The 24,612-nt window shown below is 46.4% G+C and overlaps 1 protein-coding gene across 1 annotated transcript in view; it reads right to left on the reverse strand.

The window, feature by feature from the left end:
- Positions 1-24,612, reverse strand: part of LOC137427788 (collagen alpha-1(XIV) chain-like) — a 209,656-nt gene that overhangs the window by 61,809 nt on the left and 123,235 nt on the right. Inside the window, exons 27-32 of the mRNA XM_068117529.2 lie at positions 24,021-24,160; positions 21,668-21,800; positions 20,746-20,778; positions 18,060-18,205; positions 13,668-13,797; positions 13,343-13,462 (exon numbers count right to left, since the gene is read on the reverse strand). Of these exons, the coding sequence (XP_067973630.2) occupies positions 13,343-13,462; positions 13,668-13,797; positions 18,060-18,205; positions 20,746-20,778; positions 21,668-21,800; positions 24,021-24,160 (702 nt within the window). The remainder of the gene's footprint in view (positions 1-13,342; positions 13,463-13,667; positions 13,798-18,059; positions 18,206-20,745; positions 20,779-21,667; positions 21,801-24,020; positions 24,161-24,612) is intronic.

Below are 24,612 nucleotides of genomic sequence, written 5' to 3' on the forward strand. Positions count from 1 at the left end.
TGGGTTTAAATCCCGACCCAGCTATAAACTGCCATCCTGGTGTTTCTCAGGCAAGGTGAGGCATCGATGTGTGTTTCGTCCCTTGGATGGACGTTAAACTTTGTGTTACACCTGCTAGCAGTAGTTGGTGATGTTAAAGATCCCACAGTGCCATCCGCGAAGTGAGGGCGAGCTATCACCGGTAGCCTAATGGCAAGTTCCTGCCCTGACCACTGCTGGGAAGGCAATGGCAAAAACACCGAGTTGTAACCCTTGCCAAGAATCTGCTTCGGTAGCCCCGACACTGTAACAGAGTATGATACATCCGAGGCAGAATACTACTACTGCTTCTTCTTCTTCTTTAATGGCCACAACTATTATTCCCAGCTCCTTTGGAGAGATCTCAGTCGGGGAAAGATTTTGGCCCAAGTCTTTCACGAACCGGATGGTCAGGCCTGCCGTTCGACTGAAGGCGATTTGGGCAGGACTTTGTCACTTGCCCAGGGTTCAAACCCAGGCAAAATAACTCAAAGACGAGAGTCTGCATCCCTCCAAGTTATCCCTGCCAGCACATTGACGACAGTGAGATATGTGTGACAACGTACACATCGAAGTGCATTTACAAAGGAGTGATGATGACAAGACAGCCCCTTCTACCTTCTTTTTGTACAGCAAATCTACCTTGAGCATCATTACGTTGTGCAGCATCTGCTACAATAAATACATTCCTTGGAATCGTCTTCATTTTTCAATATAAATCCTCAAAATACACATTGACAAGCATTATATCTTTGGAGAAGTTTACAATTTGCCAAACAGACACGTAATTCTAGTTTTCAGTGGAATCAAAGAATTGAGGATGATTTGTTCTCCAAATTAGGTTTTTATCTTTCAATGAGATTTTAAAAATCATTAACTAAGAGAATGTTGTAATTTGTTTAGAGTGCTGGCAATGACTGGCCAACTCTTCATAAAGACACTATGGGATCTCTAATGTCCACCAACTAATGCCAAAGAACCTACAAACAACCTTCGTTGGAAAAACTTACTTTTGCAAAAGTCATATTCACTTATATATACTTTTTGCAAGATCATATTGTTGCGGATATGGGATTTGGCCTCCATATCCGCTTGTAAATATTCCCCTATTTCCCCAATACTCCCCAACTATCCCCAATCCCCCATTCCCTAGTCCCATTGTCTGTAAACAACACTCTGTAGCCCCGACCTTCCCCTTTTTCCCCCATTAAATGTCGTGCCCAGGTTCACCGCATCTCACGTAGACAACTATAGGACCTCTTGCTAGTTATTCTTAGTCTATGTCAGTTAAGGACTCGTTTCCATTAATTCTGACTCTTCGTTGCACCAGAATGTGATTGTATGGCACCAGTAGTGAGTTTAGGACCTCCCCATACCTCCTCCCATCTTCCCCATGAAACAACAACAACAACAACTACCACAACAGCGCGCGGGGAGTGTGCGTCCTCACTCCGGCTCGGTTAGCCGCCATTACCCATGTGCGCCGACGGGGTTACCACGAAGGGGCTGGCTGTCAGCTCCTCGTCAAGGGCGGAGCCCGGTAACCCCCGCACCCAATAAGAAGCAACGGGCCGATTCCATCTGGGGCGGAGCTAACGAGCCGAGGGCGTGTCACTCCCCGCCGGATATACGCAGCCACTTACCGGACGTGACGTCAGATGCGCCCCCAGCTTGGAGAAAGAACGTCACCTCCGAGCGCTGAGAGACCTCCCTGCATCTTTTGGACCGCGCTTTATCCTGCACCTTGAGCCTCGACTACCTGCCCTTCCTTGCCATCAATCCCCGTGTGAGTCAGTCTTGTCCCGTTTATCTGTCGTCTGTCGGGGTTACTATAAGACCGTATTTAAGTGCCTACCTTTCTATGCTGTCTCTCTTGTCCTTGTAATCTAACGTTCCGTAATATTATAACCTCCTCCGGAGGTCTTGAGAACTGAACCCCTGGTGTCGTGTCATTTTAACCCAGCCGTTGTGTCCTTTCCTTAATTGATTTAGCATAGCGCGACTCGGCCAACGTTCGAGTATAATCGGGTAAACTGTGCAGACGCGGTCATACCAAACCGCTCGGTAAACCAACATCCACAACCGCGTCTGTAACATTTGGTGTCGAGGAGTTGGATTCGGACCTGGGACTAAATTTGTTAGGCCCAAATTTTGGAACACCAATTGTACCATTAGGGTAACATTTTGGTGTTGGGAAGTGGAATTCGATCCGGAGCGCGTTTCACGCGCTCGAAATTATAACGGCGAAATTTGATTTTGTTTTACGAAAATAAAAACCCGAATTTTGAAAGTCGCGCTATGGCAGACCAAGACGGCTGGGTTCCGGTAAAAGAGAGTGAGGCAGGGTCGATCCAGGACCAAATTGAGGGACAAGAGGAGAGCGAAGCAGTGAGGGTAGCAGATTCGCAAAATAGCGTCGTCACGCACGAGGGTGCGGGCGCGCAAAATGGCGCCTCGCAGATGGCCACGGCGACCACGCCCGCGACAGTAGTAGCGCCGCTGGTAGCTTTGAACCTTTTTTTCATACAAATGAAGGCCCTTATGGCCCAGAATAGCGAGAAAATGAGGGAGGAAATGAGGGCTGATAATGAGCGATTGAGTGAGCGATTAGAGGGCCAAATGGGGGTAATGGGAAACCAAATGGGGGTAATGAGGGACGAAGCGAGGGGTACCGGTGAGGGGTTAGACAAGAAATTGGGGAAGTTAGACAATAATTTTGAGGGGTTAGACAACGGGATAAAAGAGGTGAGAAATGGGTTAATGGGGGTAGAAAACAGAATGGCCGCTCAAGAGAATCAAATGGAAGGGATGCAAAAGGGGTTAGAGGGGTTAGAAAACAGGATGGAAGGCAAATTGAGGGACATGAGGGACCAAGCGGAAAGGGAAGTTAAACAAATGGGGCAGCAGATAGAGGGGGTCAGAATGGGGGTAGAAACCAAACTGGATGCTCACAGGGAGGAAATGGAGCAGATGAGGGTGGCATCTGGGCAGGAGATGCAAGTGATGGGAGAGGAGATCAGAAGAGGTGTGAGTGAGGAGGTCGGAGGAGTGCGCGAGGAGGTGAGGCACTGTAAGGAGCACATGGAGAAGGAGGTGAGAAAGGGGACTGTAAAGTTACAAGGGGGCATAGAGGACCTGACGCAGGAGGTGGAACAGCTGAGGGAGGGACAAAAAGAAGTAACGGAGCAGGTTCAAAGGAACACTGCGGTATTAGGAGGGTTAAAAGCGACACAGAAAGAACTAAAAGATGACTTGATAGCGACGAAGAGGGAATGTCAAATGGTACGTGAGGGACTGACAACGAGGTTGGACGAGGTGATAGAGGTAATGGAGACGAAGGACCGGCAGGAGAGGACGCACATGGAAACGGTCAAGGTAGCCTTGGAGGACGAGCTTGAGGAGACGTACCGGGGAATAAAAGAGGTGAAGCAGAAATTAGAAGAAGTGGAAGAAGGGATGAGCGAAATTAAGAAGCGACGGAGAGGGGATAAGAAAGAGATAAAAGAGGAGATAAAAGAATTGGTCCAAAGTCTGTGTTTGGATCGTGATGATGTGCTCATTAACCGGATGAGGGATTCGCAGGTGATGGAGGAGAAGCGAAGCGGAAGAGGACCCGGTGTAAGTGGTGACCAATATGGTCGTGCGTATGATGCGCCAGGGGATTTAAGAAGCTTGGGGGTCGAGATGGACCCGGGTGTTCGTGAGAGGCCGTTGGTGAAGTGTGCGACAGGTCTGGTGTGCGAAAAAGGAGGTGTGCGAGAAAGTCCGACTCTGGGGTGTGTGAGGAAAAAGTGCGTGCCAAGGAGTGAGGGTGCTGGCAAGAGTGAGTCGGTCGAAGCGCGTGTGCGAGGGAGCACATGGAAGCGCGGTGTGGTGAGTGTTACAGAGGGTGTGACGAGAGAGAGGCTTGAGAGGTGTGTAACGGACGGGTGCATAAGGGGTGAGTGCGCTGTCAAGAATGGAGGTGAGAGTAGTGAGAGTGACAAGGAGCGTGAGTTGGTTGTGACAGGTGAGCGAGGATGCACACCTGGAATGGTAGAGCGTGAGTGGGAATGCACGCTGGAATTGGTAGTGAGGCACGTGGTTGGGTGTGCGAATGAGAGCACACCTGTGATTGTCACAGAGGAGGTGACAGAGGAGGGGGCGCGAAGAGGTGTGTTGGTGAGGTGTGCGACCAACGAATGTGTGCCAAAGTGTTCGGTGGTCAGGTGTGTGACCAAGGCTGTGAGTGGAATGGGTGTACCTGGGTGTGTAAGGAAAGGTACGAGGAGCATGGAAACGGCTGGATGTGTGAGCAAGGAACGGGCTGCGGGGTGTAAGCGTCCAGGTGAAGCATCGACGGTAACCGGTTTAGAGGTTAGAGCGACTTTTAGCCGAATCGGGCCCTCGGTGCGTGCTGGGCCTCGCTTTGAACGGCCGCGTCCGTGCTCCACTAGGCGGAGCGGGCGGCTGGATAGGAAGGGTCGTCATGGCGACCACTTTTTGTTGAGGCATTCCGGCAGGTCGAGATCGAGCCATGGGATGGCTCCGTGCCGAGAAGGTGCGTGGGACCTCGGCCCGGGTAAACCTCCTTCCCTGCACCGAATGCCGGACGCATCCAGCCGCTGGCACAGAACAACCCGCATTCATGGCTTGGCTTTACGAAGCCGGGCTTTGGACAGGAATTGGCGCACCGAGAGGCATTAGTGAGTAGACTGTGTGATGAGGTTAGTGTTTTGGCCCCGAAATTAGAGAAAAACAAAATTTGATGATTGGCAAAGGATTGGCAGTAATGATTGGCAGATGATGGGTAGTGATTGGCAAATTTTTGATTTGTTGAAATTTGATGTGCAAAATTGGTAGTGAGCGATGGGCCCGGTGGGTAAGGTTGGCATCCCTGCCACCCTTCCCATGTGGGGCAAAGGAGCTATAGCTTATGGGGTATATGGCAGTGAAAACTAGCCCGGGTGGGTTAGGATATTGATAGGGATCTAGCGAAGATGACATTAGGTGACGTTAAGTTTAGTTAGTGACTGATACCTGTAGTGGGGACGCAGGTAGATAAGTATGGATGATAATGACGTGGGAGCGCAATAGTTTAAAGGGACGACTGGGAAGCGCAAGTTTCAGAAGGGAGTAGTTAGCTGAGATGATGCCGTGTGTGTGAGAATTGAACAGGTGTGATTGCACAGGTGTGCAACTGGACAGGTGTGTGGAGCAGTGTGTGAGTAGTGAGTGTTGTGGATCAGCGCGAATGCGCTTGGGGAGAGAAGGGTGCAGGTGGCACCAGGTGTGAGAGCACAGGTGTGCAAGTACAGGTGTGTGGAATACATGGAGCAGAGAATGACTGGTGTGGAGAGAGTTGGAGTAAGTGGTACGGAGTGGTGTGCATGGTGCGAAGGTGTGGATGGGGGAAGAGTGGACCCCTTTCACGAGTACCCGGGGCGGGTAGTGTAAGTGTTAGGTAGCGGGTATAGGTAAATTGTGGGTGGATATTGGCATTTGTGGTGCGGTTGCAGAATGGTATTGTGGATGGGTGCATTAGTGTTGTGGAAATGGCTGGGCGTGTAGCCTGTTAGTGTGTGTAGTTGGTTGGGCACTCCACCACTGTGAGGATGTCGGCCAGGTGAGGCCGCAGGTGGGCTCTGGGAGCCGTTAGTGTCAGTGGGTGCCTGAGGATCCCGGGTGTGGATCGGGTAGCCCAGTGCCAGAGAGGGCACCGAGTGGGGAGAGCGCCAGAGGGCCTTCCCCAGGTAGTTAGGTTAGGGTAAGGAGCAGGTAAGCTCGGAGGCAACTGCAGTGGTGGAGGTGTGCAGGTGGGTAGACCCGCTGGGAAAGGTACACGTCGCGGCCCAGAAATTGTGCGACGGCACCGGGAGATGAATCGGGGGAGTGAGACCCCAAATTGAAAAGCACCACAGTTTGGTCAATGGGAATTGGTTTTTAGAACCCATAGTGTAAGAGGGCCAATGGTTTGGCCGGAGAAAGACCCCGGGTAGTGTAAAGTTGTTAAAGTCATTTAGGAAATAGTTAGGATTGATGAACCTGTCGCACCATACGCAGCCACTTACCTGTGGTGATGATGATGACTCCACACCTGTGTTTTCTTTGTTTTGTGTTGCAGGAAGTAAGGACTGCTGTTGGATTTGTGAGACGCATCATGACGTGGATGAGACATTGGGGTGATTCCATCTCTCCCTCCTTAGGAGGGACTGATGATGAATTGGTAATGGCAAATTATGATGTTGAGTTGGAGATGGCAAATTTTGATGAGAGTTGAAAATGGCAAATTTGATTGGTTAGAAGGGAGAGAAGACGAATTTGGTTTATGGGAGGAACGGGGAAGACAGTAGGGACGTTTGTTGATTAGTAAAGTAGATGTTTATGGGTAGTGTTGTGTTTTGTGGATACAGTAAGGGGTAAGGGAGGGGCAATGTAGGTTACCTGGTGGGGGGGGAGCGTACGGTAGGAACGTACCTGTCTCACCTGGTTCCCATGTGCCCCTAGTGTGCATTACCTTGTGTTGCGTGCACTTTTGCGCCCTTACCACCTTACTCACTTGTCTGCTTCTTTTGTCTCCCACCTCCGAGGATCTGGCTTTGGGGCAGAGAGAGAGGAGAGAGAGGTGCTGGCTCCGCAGTTGTGGGCCTGCACTTTCGCTGCTTGCTGCCTGGATCGATACACCATATGGACCGCAATTTTGGTGGCCACCCACAATGGACCGCAGTTCTTTTGCGGCCAAGCACCACCCGTGGATGGACCTATGGGTCAACGTGGCACCTATGCCATACAGGTGAACCACTAATAGTTGGCCCCCTGACGGCCACAATCTAGAAATGGACGCGATTGGCGCCTTTCTTTATTTTTGAAGGAAGCCAGAACACCAAGTGCACCACACGAAGGCAAGACCAGCGGCAGAACATCGGCCGGCTGCGACACCACACCATGATTATTAAACATTTTATTGGTGCACCGGATGGTGCTGACTGTGTGATGGGGTGGTGCTTTTGGTGCTTGGAAGGGGTGCTCTGCACGTTATTAAAGGCCGTAAGGCCACAGAGCACTCGTGGGTTGGTGTATCGATGCTGGCATGCGTGCTCTCTCTATGCATAACATCTGCATGTGTTCCTCCAAAAACAGGTCCTGGATCGTAGTGTAAATATCAGCGTAGTCTTGTAAATAATGCTCCCTACCGGCTGTATGTTTAGTTTGCGAATTCTTTCCGCGATTCGGTTATCCTGTGGGTGTGTTTCTGTGAGGAGAAGGGTGCAACGTCGCAGGGGGACATATTTACTCATTTGTGAATATCTGTAAAACTGTCGCACTCAGGGTAGAGTTAATAATAGAGGGAACTACATCTGAGTGCCACACAAAAGTAGGTAAAAATTTATCGGGTCGGGACGCCCCGAGGGTAGAGAAGGGTGCAATGTTGCGGATATGGGATTTGGCCTCCATATCCGCTTGTAAATATTCCCCTATTTCCCCAATACTCCCCAACTATCCCCAATCCCCCATTCCCTAGTCCCATTGTCTGTAAACAACACTCTGTAGCCCCGACCTTCCCCTTTTTCCCCCATTAAATGTCGTGCCCAGGTTCACCGCATCTCACGTAGACAACTATAGGACCTCTTGCTAGTTATTCTTAGTCTATGTCAGTTAAGGACTCGTTTCCATTAATTCTGACTCTTCGTTGCACCAGAATGTGATTGTATGGCACCAATAGTGAGTTTAGGACCTCCCCATACCTCCTCCCATCTTCCCCATGAAACAACAACAACAACAACAACTACCACAACAGCGCGCGGGGAGTGTGCGTCCTCACTCCGGCTCGGTTAGCCGCCATTACCCATGTGCGCCGACGGGGTTACCACGAAGGGGCTGGCTGTCAGCTCCTCGTCAAGGGCGGAGCCCGGTAACCCCCGCACCCAATAAGAAGCAACGGGCCGATTCCATCTGGGGCGGAGCTAACGAGCCGAGGGTGTGTCACTCCCCGCCGGATATACGCAGCCACTTACCGGACGTGACGTCAGATGCGCCCCCAGCTTGGAGAAAGAACGTCACCTCCGAGCGCTGAGAGACCTCCCTGAATCTTTTGGACCGCGCTTTATCCTGCACCTTGAGCCTCGACTACCTGCCCTTCCTTGCCATCAATCCCCGTGTGAGTCAGTCTTGTCCCGTTTATCTGTCGTCTGTCGGGGTTACTATAAGACCGTATTTAAGTGCCTACCTTTCTATGCTGTCTCTCTTGTCCTTGTAATCTAACGTTCCGTAATATTATAACCTCCTCCGGAGGTCTTGAGAACTGAACCCCTGGTGTCGTGTCATTTTAACCCAGCCGTTGTGTCCTTTCCTTAATTGATTTAGCATAGCGCGACTCGGCCAACGTTCGAGTATAATCGGGTAAACTGTGCAGACGCGGTCATACCAAACCGCTCGGTAAACCAACATCCACAACCGCGTCTGTAACAATATAATCATATACAATTCTTTACAGAGTGTTGGTGCTGCCGAATCACTTTCAATATATAAATATACATACATAAACATATACATATACATACATACATATACATATACATATATATATATATATATATATATATATATACTAGCTGAGGTACCCAGCTTCGCCCGGGTTGAATAAGAATAATACAAATATATGATGAAAAGAACATGTATATTTTAGAGCAATATCACAGTACATTTCCTACATGACGTTTTGTCAATTATCAATTTCTCAAAACCTCTGGGTATACAACATTTCTGGTTTTCTTACTTGGTGCCAAGACATAAAGATTGCTTGGTTTTCCAACCCTCGAGCAGCCCACGTACAGCTGGCCATGGGAAGTACCCGGCATTGCCGGGCGGGGGAAGGGAGGGGAGGGGGAAGGGGAGGGGAGGGGAACGGGGGGGGAGGGGAGGAGAGGGTGGGGAGGGGAGAAGAGGGGGGAGGGGAGAAGAGGGGGGAGGGGGAGGAGGAGAGAAGAGGGGGGGATGGGGAGGGGAAGGGATGGGGAGGGGAGAAGGGGAGGGGGTAGGGTGGAGGGGAAGGGGTAGGGTGGAGGGGGAGGGGAGGGGGGAGGGTGGAGGGGAGGGAGTAGGGTGGAGGGGGAGGGGAGGGGTGGGGGGAGGGGAGGAGGTAGGGGGGAAAGGGAGGGGCATGGGGGGAAGGGAGGGGGAGGGGGGAGGGAGAAAGGGGGAGGGGAAGGGTAGGGGGAGGTTGGAGGGGGAGGGGTAGGGGGAGGGGTAGGGGAGGGGAGGGATATATATATATACATTATACACATTCGCTCAACACATTATATTAGACACACGCATGCACACACACATACACACACACACATACACACACACACACACAAAGACACACACGCACACACATACACACACACACACATACACACACACACACACACGCACACACATACACACACACACACACACACGCATACACACACACACACACACATACACACACACACACATGCATACACACATGCATACACACACACACACACACACACACACACACACACACACACACACGCATACACACATGCATACACACATGCATACACACACATACACACACACACACACACACACACACACTAATGACCATCTGCCAATGTGCCAACCACAGATTGAAACACCTTGAAGTTTGAAACCCTCCCCAAGCTGCCTGTTTTGCCTGGCTCCACAAACCAAGGCTGCCTTTTGAAATCGTTTCCAGCTGTTCGTGGCAGTTACAAACAATCGGTGCAAACGAGATCTGACAAATTGTATCCGGTGAGTCGATGAACTGCATGCGGGTAATGAGGCGCAGAGACTTGGACAAGTCCAGATGTTCTCCATAGGAGGAAAGTTTCACTGGTGAGCTCATGATATACATCAAGTTGCTGTGAAAGGTCTTTGTCTCGGGATATCTGCCTGGCTATCTGTGTGTGCTCTGAACTGAGAGCAAAAGCAGATGCAAGGGTCATTCCACTATTTCCGACTACCGGTCGTGAAAATTTTTTTAAAAATTGGAGAGAGACAAAAACCGAACAGCCACTGTGCTTGGGGGAAGTGCCTTCCCGGGATACTCTGGGCACCAGTGACGTCATAATAATGGCGCCGCCTTTCTCACCGCACTCAGCGGGGCATTTCCTCAAGAGGAATTTCCTCCTCCCCATGGATGCCAACCGATGGGCATTGTCCGTGCTCTGGCTGCCCTTTTACAATTTTTGTTTTTTTTTACAAATTTTTACAAATATTACAAAAACGGAGGGAACACCTCGACTATGAAGCACAGAGGTCACAGTTTGGCCATTCGCGTGTGACGTGCAAACATCTGGATGTTTGGATTTGTTTATATTCTCGGTGCTGCTCCCGTAGAGCAGTACCTGGTGTCAGGGAATATCTGAGCAGACCAAATCACTTGTTATCCACCCTGGGAGACCGAACCATATTAACCTGGAAGTTAATCCATCAGTCAACTGGGAGGTATCATTTCAGATTGACGCCATTGAAACCAAGGGCTACAAGGTCATTGGAATCCCCCGTGATGAAACCGAGTCTATGGGCCTATCACTTTCACATCACAGACAACTGTGTGGTCTCTGTGTCTTCTACCGCTTCCTTTCTGGTCTTGCACCCTGCTCTTTCCATGCTCTGTCCCTTCCCCCTAACTCCCAAGTTTCTGCAGGGTGGACGCGGTTTCCCAGTAACCCGCTTCTGGTGAAACTCCCTAAATCCAGTCACTGCTCATCTCCACTCATTCGTTCCGCTGTTTTTTTTCCCACCTGTGGAACCCGACTTCTCTGGTCTGTTCAGTTGCAAACTTCCTTCCAGGATGATCAGACAGCTGTTCACCACCCGCCATCTCGGGTCACCCCCCAATCCATACTCATGATCTTTTCTGCCCTCGTAAACCGCCACACCGCAAAGCCCACTTATTTCCAAGTTTCCAAGTTACTGGGTTATCCCTCTACCCCAGCTCCCAGGTCATCCTCATTTAAAAAAACGGTTTTTTAACACTTCTGTAATCAAGAGCTTGCGGCTGCATCCATCTTCTTAATCATCTGTGTCCTCCTCCCATTCTTCCCTGTGTCCTTCGTTCTTCCAAGTTTCCGTCAATTTTGTCCCTCTACCCTGCTGTTGGTGTGTCTCCCCTACCCCTTCCAACCCCCACATTTCTGCTGTTCTTTTTGTTTTGTTACATCCTGGTACCTTCTCTGTTCTGGATCCTCCACCAGCCTCGACTCTATACAAAAAACAATCAAGTTCCGAAGACGAAGGAAAGTTGCTGAGGATTCTGGCACACCCGAGGGAACTGAGCCTAGGTCTGCTCACTTGCAAGGCAAGCATGCTATCCACCATGCCGTGGGACTAATCATATTATATAAGTGAAATTCAAGAAAGATTGGCATCCTGGGGCGAGACCTCTGCACTGACCGTACAAATGGCCGTATATCCACAAATGTCTTTTCCTGAAAGACCGGGTTTAATTCCAACGAGAGGCCGAGCAATCCCATTGCTCAACCCTCCGGGTCTGTCCTTGACGGAGTATACCGTGTGGAAAATAGGTTTAGTCCATTGGGAGAGAGGAAAAGGAACAGCTGTTGTTCACTTCACAGCTGCTACAGAAGCTTGCGAAGCATTTTTAGCAAAAACTATGGTTCCTTTTTGCCAAACTTTGCCAATTCAATTAGCCGTGATATATTATACTTCACTCAGTAATTACTTATAAATATTACAATTCAAGCAATTATTTAAAATGTTCCAAAATGTTTTACATAAAATATTTTCCAAATAAATATTTTCCAAAAAAATTCCAAAAAATTCTAAATATTCCAATATATTTTCCAAAAAAAATACCAAGAATTTCTAAATATTCCAATATATTTTCCAAAAAAATTCCAAAAAATTCTAAATATTCCAATATATTTTCCAAAACAAATTCGAAAAATTCTAAATATTCCAATATATTTTCCCAAAAATTCTAAATATTCCAATATATTTTCCAAAAAAGATTCCAATTTTTTTTAAATATTCCAATATATTTTCCAAAAAAATATTCCAAAAAAATTCTAAATATTCCTATATATTTTCCAAAAAAATTCCAAAAAATTTGAAATATTCCAATATATTTTCCAAAAAAATATTCCAAAAAATATAGAAATATTCCAAGCCTTGAAAACTTTTTGCTCTTTGGAGAACCCTGTGTTGTTGCGCTTACTTCGCAGTTTCCAATTCCAAAAAGTTTCAATTTAACGGCAACGATATTCATAAATAATGTCAAAAAGTAGGGATTAACTGAAAATTCAATTACGCAGAGGCATTTTGTTTAAACAGAGTTGGCCTGCGTTAGCTGGATGGCCTAGACGTACGCACACATGACTCCAAGCCATCGAGCCGGGGTTCGAATCCCAAACCGGCTATAAACTGTCATCCTGATGTTTCACAGGCAGGGCGATTCATCAATGCATGTATCGTCCCTCGGATGGATGTTAAACGGGGTCCCTCCCATCTGCCAGCATTTGTTGGTGGACATGAAAGATCCCATGGTGTTCTTCGCGAAGAGTACGCTAGCTATCGCCAGCATAGTGAACAAATTCCAAATTCCTGCCCTATAATTAAGGAGTAAAATAGAAACGAATACAGTGAGTGGTACATAACAGGAGAGAACATTTTGCATTTCTCCCTGTTCATTCCTTCATTTCTGTTCAGTTATTCTTTTTTAAATTCTAATCAGAAAAGAGGGTAGAGTGAGCTTACACTTATGGGACTTACTAGGTTTGATTCCAGTAAGGTCTGGAATGAAATATTTTTTAAACGCCAATCAAATGCAGTGTCAGCAGGGGATGCTGCATCTCGGAGCATGGTGCCTTTAGGATCGGGACCTGAAAACGGTTGTCCCACATCCTTTTTGATTGTGGGAATTAAAGAGAAAAAAACCTAAGGTATCTCTGGAAATAGTAGCTCCCAGGGTTAGGGTTAGGGTTAGTGTTTGTTAGGGTTAGGGTTCTTAGGGTTAGGAGGGTTAGGGTTAGGGATAGGGTTGTGTGCCAGTACCCTGGGTAAATTCACCCGCTCAGCGTCGATTAAGTAGTGAGCATGAACAGCTGGTACTGTGGCCAACTTAAGTTTAGGATTGGCCAACCCTACCTCATTAGGACCCCCATCAGGTCTAAAATTGCTGTGGATGCCCTATAAGGCTCCATGAACCTTCTGTGCGATATCAGGTGAGTTATAACACAACGTGCATTGTCGTGACACTAACAAAGGAAGGAAGAAAAACAGGAGAGGTAAGTAATAAAATGATTCTCACATTGCATACAATACAAATCGAATCATGTGATACCTGACGGTTGATAAATGACTCGATAGCCAGAAGTAGGTGACGGTACGGGGTCCCAGGAAACCTGCAATCTCGTATAGGTTTCGTCAAACACCCGGAGGTTGCGTGGAGGATCCAGGGGAACTAAGGTGAGGATAAGGGACATGAAATTAAGAAAAGTACTTTATCTGTTTGGTATCTGAGCAAGATAAGATTTTGGTGAAAATCCACATCATAATTTGAATCTGTTCATCAAGGGGAGGACTCGTGTGATTAAAGTTTTCAAAGATGCATCCAAAGCATCATTTTGTGTGAGGCCTTGACATAGTCCAGGTTCTAGCCAACTTACGTGTATTCCCAGTACCGGTCAAGGGTGGACCAGTACCTTCCAGGTACACAGCGGTAACATTGATGCCATAAGTCGTATTTGGGTTGAGGTTACGGAGGTCATACGACAATCTCTGTGGTGAGATGTTCACCTGTAGCGGGGGATAAAAAGAGACGATATTGTGTTTGATGAAAAGGGGCCAAGTCCAAAACGTTGCAAAAATTATCCACAGAATATCTGCGGGAAAATCGACATCGGCAAATGAAAACTAGAGCGAAATCGATGGCGCTCCATCGCAAAATCTCCATCTATATTTCCCACCTAAAGTAAAGTTGAAAAATTGCAAAAAGCTCCACCAGGAATGACATAATATTGAATTACATCCTCCCCCCCCCCCCCCCCCCCCCCATTTTGACCCCTGTAACTCCAAGTCCCCATCTCTGGGGCATGAACCAGGAACCAAATCCCAAAAAATGTTACATATTTCATGCATTTCAAGTTTCATTAAAACGTTTTAAAATGTGAGCGTAATTGAATTTTTTGGTATTTGACCCGTGCTTTGTTACATGTTTTAATGTAACATAAATTTTTAATTTTCATGAAATTTCATGAAATGCATGAAACATGCTCCCAGTGAGCGGGACCAGAAATGATACTGCTCTTGCACCTTCTTGCCATATGTTGATCATAACGACCAAGTTTGGTGAATTTCTGCACATTCTGCACAATTTCTGCCATTTCAAGTTTGGTGAATTTAGGAGAACATAGCACGACGGACAGACAGTCGGACAGACAGACAGACAGAAAGAGCCGATTACAATATCCCCCCTTTTTTTTTTCAAAAGGCACATGGATAATAAAACAATACACAAAAATTCTCAGCAGAGGAACAGAGAGTCTTAACTACGAGCAGTGAGTGAGAATGTAAAATTTAAATAAAAAACAAAATGGCGGAAATATTTAACAAAACATCCGAGAAGAAAGCCAGGTAGAGATTGATACAAAATACGTTACTTTAAGAGAAACAAAACAAAACAAAAAAAAGCCTAAATAAATATATAATAAAAATGCCTAATAAATAAATTAATAAATAAATAAAAGAGCTGTATTGTTTGGTGTACAGCTCATGAAGTTCCTCTGTTGAAATTGCCATCTTTCAACATCTAATATTGCCTGCATCTCGAATTCCCACTTTTCCAGATGGAGGCCTGTACTTATTCGGTTTCTTCTCACAGACTCTCTGAGGACATATTGTCATCCGGAGCAGTCATCATTCCTCTCGAGAAGAAAATAGGAAAGAAGATGAAATGAAAAAGAGAAGCTTAAGTAAAGGAAAAAAAGAATGAGAGGAAGAAAAAACAAATAAAATAAATAAAAACAGAACAAGTACAGATACATTCAAAGTACACCGCCCCCATGCCAAATAAATAAATAACTTATCCCCCAGCGCGCAACATCGCCGGGTGCCTTCGGAGTTGGGAGGGAGTGGGATACAATATTTGATTGATTAATTGTGAAATTAAATTTATCTCTCCGACTCTTTGGAAAATCCTCTCGATCTCTTTGCTGATGACTCCACTCTCTGCCAATCTGAGGGACAACCCTCCCATCTACTTTCTGAACAATCCTCTCCAAGAAGTTCTGTCACTCAAGCTTTTGGGTCTCACTATCTGCCATGATCTTTCCTGGGAAAACCACATTTCCAAGCTGGCCTCCAAAGCCAGTCGCCGACTGGGCATCCTCCATCATGCGAAGTCCTTTCTTGGCACACCTGAGCTCCTCACCACATACAAGGCTTTCATCCACAGCTCAATGGAATACTGCTCTCCCCTATGGGCCGGTGCTCCTGCCTCACACCTAGCTCGTCTTCACGCTGTTGAAACCAAAGCGTTCAGAATCATTTGAATCTCCCGCGATGAAGCTACCTCCGAGGGCCTTTCACTCACTCACCGCAGGCAGGTTGGTGGTCTTTCTGTCTTCTACAGACTCCTATCCGGCCTTGCTCCCCCAGCTCTCTCTGTGCTCTGTCCCCAAAATATTCCTGCAGGTCGCACAAGATCTGCCAGCAACCCTCTTATGGTTAAACTGCCAAAATCAAGACTCTCTGCTCACCTTCACTCCTTCATTCCTCTTCTCTCCCGCCTCTGCAACAAACTACCTCACTCTCTTCAATCCCACTCCTCCCTCCAGGTGTTTAAAACAGCTGTTCACCACCATCTCTTATCTTCCCCCATCCAAAACCTTGATCTTTTCTACCCCCGTTAATTCACCCCAGATCCACTTTTTTGAAATATCGACCTCTTTCATGGAAGTCCTAGCAGTGTCCATGTGTTTTCTACCTCTCCCACCCCCTCCCCCTCCTTCCCATGCCCCCTCCCCCAAGCCCTCTTCCTCCCACAGATCTCCCGTTGTCCCTGTTCTCTGCTGTTGTACTTGTGTGCTTCCCTCTCTCTCCCCATCTTGTCTCCCGCTCCCTTTATCTCATATTTTATGTGTCAGTTTGTTTTTATGTGATTAATGTTAGCTCTTACACGAGCCTCGATCTAGTACACAAAAAAACACATAAAATAAGTTCAATTAGACGCCATAATGAAGGCACCGATTACATCATCATTACCATATCTTATTTCCCATGGGGAGTACTTGGCAATGAGCCTTTTTTCTATTTTTTCCATTGAGTGGTTTCGGAGATATAGTGGTGTAACGTTTTTTCCAAGATGGCGTCCATGCCACATTACCTATGACGTCATAATTATGAATAAAAAATTATACAGGAGGAGGTGCTCCTACGGTCACATATCGTGTCAATCGGACCAACGGTTGCCGAGAAAAATGAATTTTTAAAATGCAGACACGCATACCACACATAAGTATGCCACACGTATTTACGCAACCGAATGCCTAACCTTGCTTTTCGCTTCGCGAGCGCAGGGTAATAAATCTCCACGACAAGAGGTTCTATAACAAATCAGCATTCTACATGGCAGGGCTAAGCAAGTTATTAGTTTATGGACGAACAAAATAAGGAAGGAAGAAGTCGCTGGTACCTAGAGTTTTGCAGGAAGTGAGAGCACTCCGTCCAAGATCAGTGGCTATGTTAAGTGTTTGCTTCATCATTGTGTCCAAGTGTGTGTGAGTGGCAACTCCATTACAAGCCTCAGACCTTGTACATTAAAAAACTAGAACAATGCGACTGTGTCGCCAATATGCCTCCGCATAGTCCTCCCACAATGGGTAGATGCCATCACTCTGCATATGTAAGGGTAGTGGATCACGTTTGTGAAGTTTTGTGTTGATCGGATAAAGTTCGTTTTTCTATCCAAGATGGCTGCCAAACCACGTGGCCTATGATATCATCATTTTCAAACCATATGCAACAGTGCTGTTAGATAATATTTGTAAAATCTCGCATCGATAGGGTGAGTGGTTTCAGAGATATAATTATTTAATATTTTCCTTCAATCCAAAATTGCTGCCAAACCATGTGACCTATGATGTCATAAATTTTATATTTCAATACAAATGGGTCATAGATCATGTGCATGCAATTTCAGATTTTTAGGATAAGGAATTCGATTAAAACATTTTTGGCTGGTATACCACTTCACCTATGACGTCATCATTATCATGCTTTTGTTCCCCATTGGGAGTACTTGACAATGTGCCAAGCTTCAAATTTTTCCATTCAGCGGTTTCCGAGAAATAATTTTTTAATTAGTTGTTTTTAATCCAAGATGGCTGCCATACCACGTGACCTATGACGTCACAATTATCATGAAAACATTCTGCATGGGTGTCAGTCATACCCTGAAAGTTTCGTCTCAGTCTGACATAAGGTTGCTGAGAAAAAAGAGGTTTAGCCCAGACGGACGGACGGACAGACGGACAACGCGAAAACATAATTTCTCCGGCGACTGTCGGCGGAGGCATAAAAAACAATAGGAAGAACAAGAACAGCATTTTGTGGAGCGCATACCTCCATCAGTTTGAAATGTTTACGTTTTGTATCCCACTGATAGGCCAGATCTGCATCCGGACCTGAACCAAAATCGAATTGGCTTCAACTTGTCACCTACCCAAATCATCCACCAGGTTTCATCCGAGTCCGTCCATAACCTTTTGAGATATCATGCTGTATATCGTTTTTGGCCATATCTCTCAATTGTGAAGAATCACTCAAAAAATTATCGGATCAGGATGTTCACAAAATCTAATCAATTTGTCCTTGTCACACACCCAACCTGTCCACCCACCAATTTTCGGCTGAATCCGTCCATAACTTTTTGAGATATCCTGCTCACAGACAGACAGATAGACAAACAGGGGAGAAAACATAACCTCCATCTGCCTTCGGTAGCAGAGGTAAAGAGAAACACAAAATGAATAAGTCGGATGTAGGGTCAGGTGTATCACCGTGGACTGAGGGATGTCTGTATTCAGCGGTGAGTATGTTAGGCGATACTGTCGGACCCCGCCAGGGGCTGGATGCCAGCGGACATGCAGTGATGAGGTAGTAGGGTGAAGCACCTTGAGGTTCCCTGGAGTTCCAAGTGTGGGGCCTGATTGAACACAGACACGCAAACACCTTAAGCATTCATCATCATCTCATCGCATTATGTCCAGACAGACAGCCAAAATGACCCAAAGAGCAATATACTCTCCTCTGGCAAGGATAACAATTTTTTTTATTTATGTTTTTTTTGTATACAAGATCGAGGCTCATGTAAGAGCTAACATTAATCAAAAAAAAAAACCGGATACATAAAACATAATAAGGAGAGCGGGAGACAAGATGGGGAGAGAGGGGGAAGCACACAAGCACAACATTTGAGAGCAGGGACATCGGGAGATCTGTGGGAGGGAGAGGGCTTGGGGCGAGGGAAGGGGGTGGGGGGTGGGAGAGTTAAAAAAAAAAAACACATGGACATTGCTAGGACTTGCAGGAAAGAAGTTGGTATTTCAAAAAAGTGTATCTGGGGTGAATTAGCGGGGGTAGAAAAGATCAAGGTTTTGGATGGGGGAAGATAAGAGATGGTGGTGAACAGCTGTTTTAAAGACCTGGAGGGAGGAGTGGGATTGAAGAGAGTGAGGGAGTTTGTTCCAGAGGCGGGAGAAAAGAGGAATGAAGGAGTGAAGGTGAATAGAGAGCCTAGATTTTGGCAATTATTATCATTGATTTATCATTCATATGTATGATTTATCACATATATATATATTTCATATTTTCACATATATATTCACATATATATATATATTCATATTTATAATATATATATATATATATATATATATATATATATATATATATATATATATATATATATATATATTCATAGAATTATCTTGAACATATTGATTATCATTAATTGATAATTATCATTATCTGATAATTAATGAATTAATTAATGAATGATGAATTAATTATCTGACTGACAAAACTGATAATTATCAATTACTAGCAACGGTACCCGCCCTAAGGGCGGGGCTTCAATTGGGAGGCCCAAATGAAAAGGCTAAATAACAGAAATTGAAGGCTTTTTTTCTTTTAAACGATTTATATAAACATCCATTAAATCTCGATCGGTGCAGCCGTTTGTGCGGCACCCGGGAAAATAACGTCATGCGGGAGCAAGTATCAGCAGGATGTGGCAGTGTGGGAGTCCACGTTTCTGATCCTCCTTCATGCCGAAGTAGCCCACCACTTCTCCAAACATTCCGCTCTTCAGTTCCGCCATGACAGATTTAAGCTTGATACTGAAGACGCGTGCAGTTAGTCCTCCCGATGTCGTATGTACTCTCGATACGTGTTTCCTTCATTGTAAAAACTTCCAAATCAACAGTTAAAAGGATTTTGAGCCGATAGCTGTTACGGCCTTGGCAATATCGATGGAGACAGCGATCTGTTAGCGTATTCACCGTCCAAATAGCTATGTGGAATTCTCTCATGTAGAGATTAAACTAATCGTGTTCACAATCGCTATGTTGTATGTACTCCCGATATGTGTTTCCTTCAGTTGAAATGGGTTAGAATTCTCTCAAGCAGGGATTCAAAACCCGTGTCCTTATAAAAGGTCTTTGTCCGAGGTCACCGAGTTCGATCAGTGCAGCCATGCAGCGATCGGTGCAGCTGTTTGTGCGGCACCCGGGAAAACAACATCGTCACAATGAGAACAATGAACGTTATGTGAACGCGAATGTTATGCGGGAGACCAAACCTGAGAATGCTGGAGGCTAAAGCTGAAATTGGGAAAACTAAATAGCCTATTTTACTCCTGGAGATCCCAGGATTATCCACCCAAAATATCGTTGAGATCGGTTCAGCAGTTTTTACGGTACCTTCGAACGGACAGACAGACGGACGGACATTTGGTGAATTATAGTAAGATATGTATATGATTTGATTTATCAGTGGTAAGTGTGCACACGCATACAGCACCTGATGGAAATTAAAAATATGGATAACTCTGCAAAAAAACCTGCCAAACCTTCATAGCAACCTTGATCACATCACGTTCAGGTGGGAAGTCAAACCGTTGTTTTTTTTTGTTTTTTGGCACCTCCTGCAGTGTTTTTGAAAAAGAATCATTCATTCGTGGTACCCATTGTGTACTATAATACAGATTGGATCCTATTGGATTGCACGCTGAGTTGCAATCCTTTTTGCTTGGATATCACTTTCGTAAACACTCCGCTGGCACTATGGAGCTGGATTGGAAGCGTTTTTCTGGAAGTGCTAATGTTACCAGTAAGCAAGTACTCACTTTGCTGACCTCGGAAGGATGACCGGCTGAGTCAACCGGCACGACAGGGGCTCTAACCCAAGACCCCAAGATCTTAAGCTAGCCACGTCAACCTTTGTTCCATCTTGGAAAATACCTTGAAAGCACCAGCTCTCTCACGGAAGAATTCTTACTCGTCTCTCTGACACAACCCAAGGGTCACAGGAGAGAAAGCTAGACATATCGTTGGGAGTTTGGGTCTCACATTAAGTGGTGAATTGGGAAATTACTTCATCATGAACTCGAGTTGAGATACTTATACTCCTGTGACCGGGAAAAGAAGGATAGAAATGGAAGAAAAATGAAGGAATCACATTTACCTGGGGCAGCTGGTGTGGGTAGTTGTACATCGACTAGGGTGGGGAAGGAATTTTGGGGAAAAGAGAAGCATACCGTGAGTTCTAGCAACGTGTACAAAGCAATACATTTTCATATACAAGGACTAGTCGCCAATATGCCTCCGCGTAGTCCCTCCCCGTGCCAATGGGTAGATGCCCTCGGTCACTGTCCAAAAAATAAACAAGTTTGGTTGAAATCCCTTCAGCTGTTTTGAAGTATTACATTTAAAAACATTTTTTTCCCCAAGATGGTGCCTGTACCATGTGACCTATGACATCATAATTATCATTAAAATATTGTACAGGAGGAGGTGCTCCTATTGTGAAAATTTAGTGTCCATCAGACCAACAGTTGCAGAGAAAATCTTTTTTCATACTTATCAGATGAAGCGTTGTACTTGTCGAATTATGACGTCATAATTAAGGCACCGATGACATCACCATCAACATATCTTATTCCCCATGGGGAGTACTTGACAATGAGCCAATTTCCATTTTGACCATTGAATGATTTGGGAGATATGGAGGTGGAACATTTTTCCAATATGGTGTCCGTACCACGTGACCTATGACGTCATAATTATGAATAAAACGAATTTTACAGGTGGAGCCGCTCCTACGGTAAAATTTCGTGTCAATCGGACCAACAGTTGCCGAGAAAATGAATTTTAAAAATGCAGACACGGGTCTACACCGTACGCAACCGAATGCCTAACCCTGCTTTTCGCTTCGCGAGCGCAGGGTAAATATCATGGAATATCACAGAGAATGACTGGAACCAGGTAACGAAATTGTAGGATTCCAGTGATGATGTTTCTAAACAGATATCCACTTTGGCTTTAGTGCTGTGACATCATGGAGACAGGTATGTAAAACCTGGTGCTGTAAGATGCCTTCAACTTACGAGTGCGTTCCGTGTCGATCAACGGGCCACTCTCACTCTCGTCTGGATATATGGCAATGACGTTAAAATCGTACGGAGTGTCGGATTGTAGACCAGTTAAAGGCACATCTGTCGTGCTTCCATCTACGAGCATCTGCAACAAGGAGAGGGAGGACATCATATTGAGCAGACGAACCAGATAGTATACAAACGCATAACGAACATCGCTGCAAGAATCATCGAAGCTGCTTTATTGCCCAATGAAAAACCATCTACTTATTACGTCAGTACGAAAGGCCTCACTTTTCACATGTCCACCGCCCTCACTACATTTCTAGCTCCTCCCATTACACCGCAGCCCAACCCACTGAGCTGTATATATAACAGGAGCATGCCTGCCTTCGCGGGGCAAGTAGCCACCATGTTGGAATACCCTCCCTCGCTGAAACGCGAGAGGTACAGGCATAGCTGAGAGTGTGATAAACACTTTACTTTATCGGCTTCTGTTGACAGATTGATTCACATTTGTAATTTCCTCTTTTGTTTGTTTTCCTTCGGAGCCTTGTACTCGAGCCACGGAGGTGACTGACAAAACTGGGAGTCTGATTTTAGTAAGTCACAAGTGTCAGGTTGAGTGCTGGTCTATGAGAATAATTGAGTTTCAGCGCCTCAATAAAACGGAATGGGGAGGAGGGGGAGGGTTAAACAACAAATTAAACACCTCTGTCTCTCCCAGACTCCTCTCTCTATCTCCCCCACTTCTCTCCCTCCTCACTCCCCCACCCGTCTCTCTCACGTCCACCCCTTTCTCTCCCTACCCCTATCCCTTCCCCTCCCTCTCCTCTTTCCCCTCTCTCTATCTCCCCCACCTCTCTCCATCCTGACCCCCCCTCCCTCTCCCTACCCCGATCCCTTCCCCTCCCTCTCCTCTTTCCCCTCTCTCTATCTCCCCCACCTCTCTCCATCCTCACCCCCCCCTCCCTCTTCCTACCCCTATCCCTTCCCCACCCATTTCCCCCTCTCCTCTCTCCCAGCCCTCCCTTCCTCTCCCTCATCACCCTCCCCTTCACTCCCTCTCCTCATCCTCTTATCCCCCCCCTCCTCACCCCTCCTCTCCACCCTCACCCTTTCCCTCCTTTCTCTCTTCGCCCTCACCTCCTCTATCCTCCTCACCCTCCTCCCTCACCTCCTCTCTACCATCTCGATTCTCTCCCCACCCTCTTTATATTTCCATCACAAAGCGACTCTGCGTTGCCGAGCTATGCGGGTACCTTTGCTAGTAAAATAATAATAATAGCATCGTTAAACATTTCAAAATCTTATTTAATATAAAATAAAGTTCCATTACTTGTGAAAAGTGATGCTTTCGGTCACTTTCATCACGTGGGAATGCCTGTGATTGCAGCCGAAAGCACAAAAACACACCATCCTTTCAAGTGAAACCAGTGAGCTGAACAGCCTCCATGGGCTATTCCAAGATGGCGGTCGCTGATACCACTCGCTGCCTACTTGTCACCACAGCGGGGGTGCGCTCCAATTATATATACAGCTCAGTGTCCCAACCCCACATACCCCTTACTCCTCCATTTGTGCATTCAACCTTTTCAGCTTATTGTATTCCTTCGCGAACTCCTGGTGTTGGCTTAGCGGTTCGGGTGCCGGCTTGGGATCCTAGGATCCTGGGTTCGAATCCCGGTCGATCGCTGAATTAACACCACGGGGGTTGACTCAGCCTGTCATCCTTCCGAGGTCGGCAAATTGAGTACCAGTTCACTGGTAATTCCCTGTGTGTCACAAGAGGCGACCAACAGGGTTGGCGGCAGGAAGGGCATCCGGCTGTAAAACATTGCTTAAAAAAGGGGACCACGGTGCCAGAAAAAGTCCAATCCCTGCTATGCGGGGAAAAATGGCCTCTAAAGGTGGTTCTATATTCCTTCGTGAAGAGGAGGCGAGCTATCATCAGTGCCCTGGCTAAATACCAAATTCCTACACCCCGAAAATTCCTACACCCTACTAAATTCCTACACCCGACAAAATTCCTACACCCTACTAAATTCCTACACCCTACTAAATTCCTACACCCTACTAAATTCCTACACCCTACTAAATTCCTACACCCAGTGCCCTGGCAAAGCCACACCCCGGGCAATGATGCAACTCAGTACCTACGTGCAGCACTCAAAAGGAAAGGAAAGCTTATCGTGCACCTTTTTCAGCAGGTTCCTCTCAATGAACGTGATAAATTGTCTCAGCTGAAAGGAACAGTACCTGATGTGGTTCAGTGGTTTAGACGAGACGTTCATGAAGAGACTGTTCACAATGTCGAGCAAGTTCATTACAGTAGGTTTTGATATTATCGAGGTTTTTATTTTACCTCCTTTTGCCGAGTCTGTCCTTTGGGGCGCCAGGTGAGGCGGTACAAAGACACCCCAGGACCAGCTGGATCCCAGAGCACTCGCATGGCATTCTGCTCCACATCTCGGAAACGAAGATTACTCGGACCAGGAACCTTCACTGGAACAAGCACACAAATGAAATTATGACCTTCGTTGCCGAAAGACGACCGATCAGATGATACACGAACAATATGGGTACGTAGAGCCGGAGCTGCTAAATCAGAGGACAACATCCCCGCTCTGAGAAAGCAAGCAGTGGAACCTGGTGTCAAGGGCATCCGGGAAGAGCCCCAGGACCAGCTGGATCCCAGAGCCTGCTACCCGCAGTTTCAGGCAAAAAATTGTGATTTGTTCCAGAGTGCTGGAAATAACTTGACTATTCTTCATGGAAGACACCATGGGTCTTTAACGTCTAACATCTAACAGTGCTCCGGCTCAACGTCCACCTGAGGGACGGCACGCACCAGGATGCCTCTCTCTCCGGTGAAACACCAGGGGCGAAAGTTTATTGTTGGGTTGGGTATTTGAACCCAGGTTAGACAGCTCAGAGGAGAGTGACGCAAGCAGTCG

Source organism: Myxine glutinosa, chromosome 5, assembly GCF_964187855.1.
Source record: "Myxine glutinosa chromosome 5, kmMyxGlut1.1, whole genome shotgun sequence".
NCBI classification, from domain to species: domain Eukaryota; kingdom Metazoa; phylum Chordata; class Myxini; order Myxiniformes; family Myxinidae; genus Myxine; species Myxine glutinosa.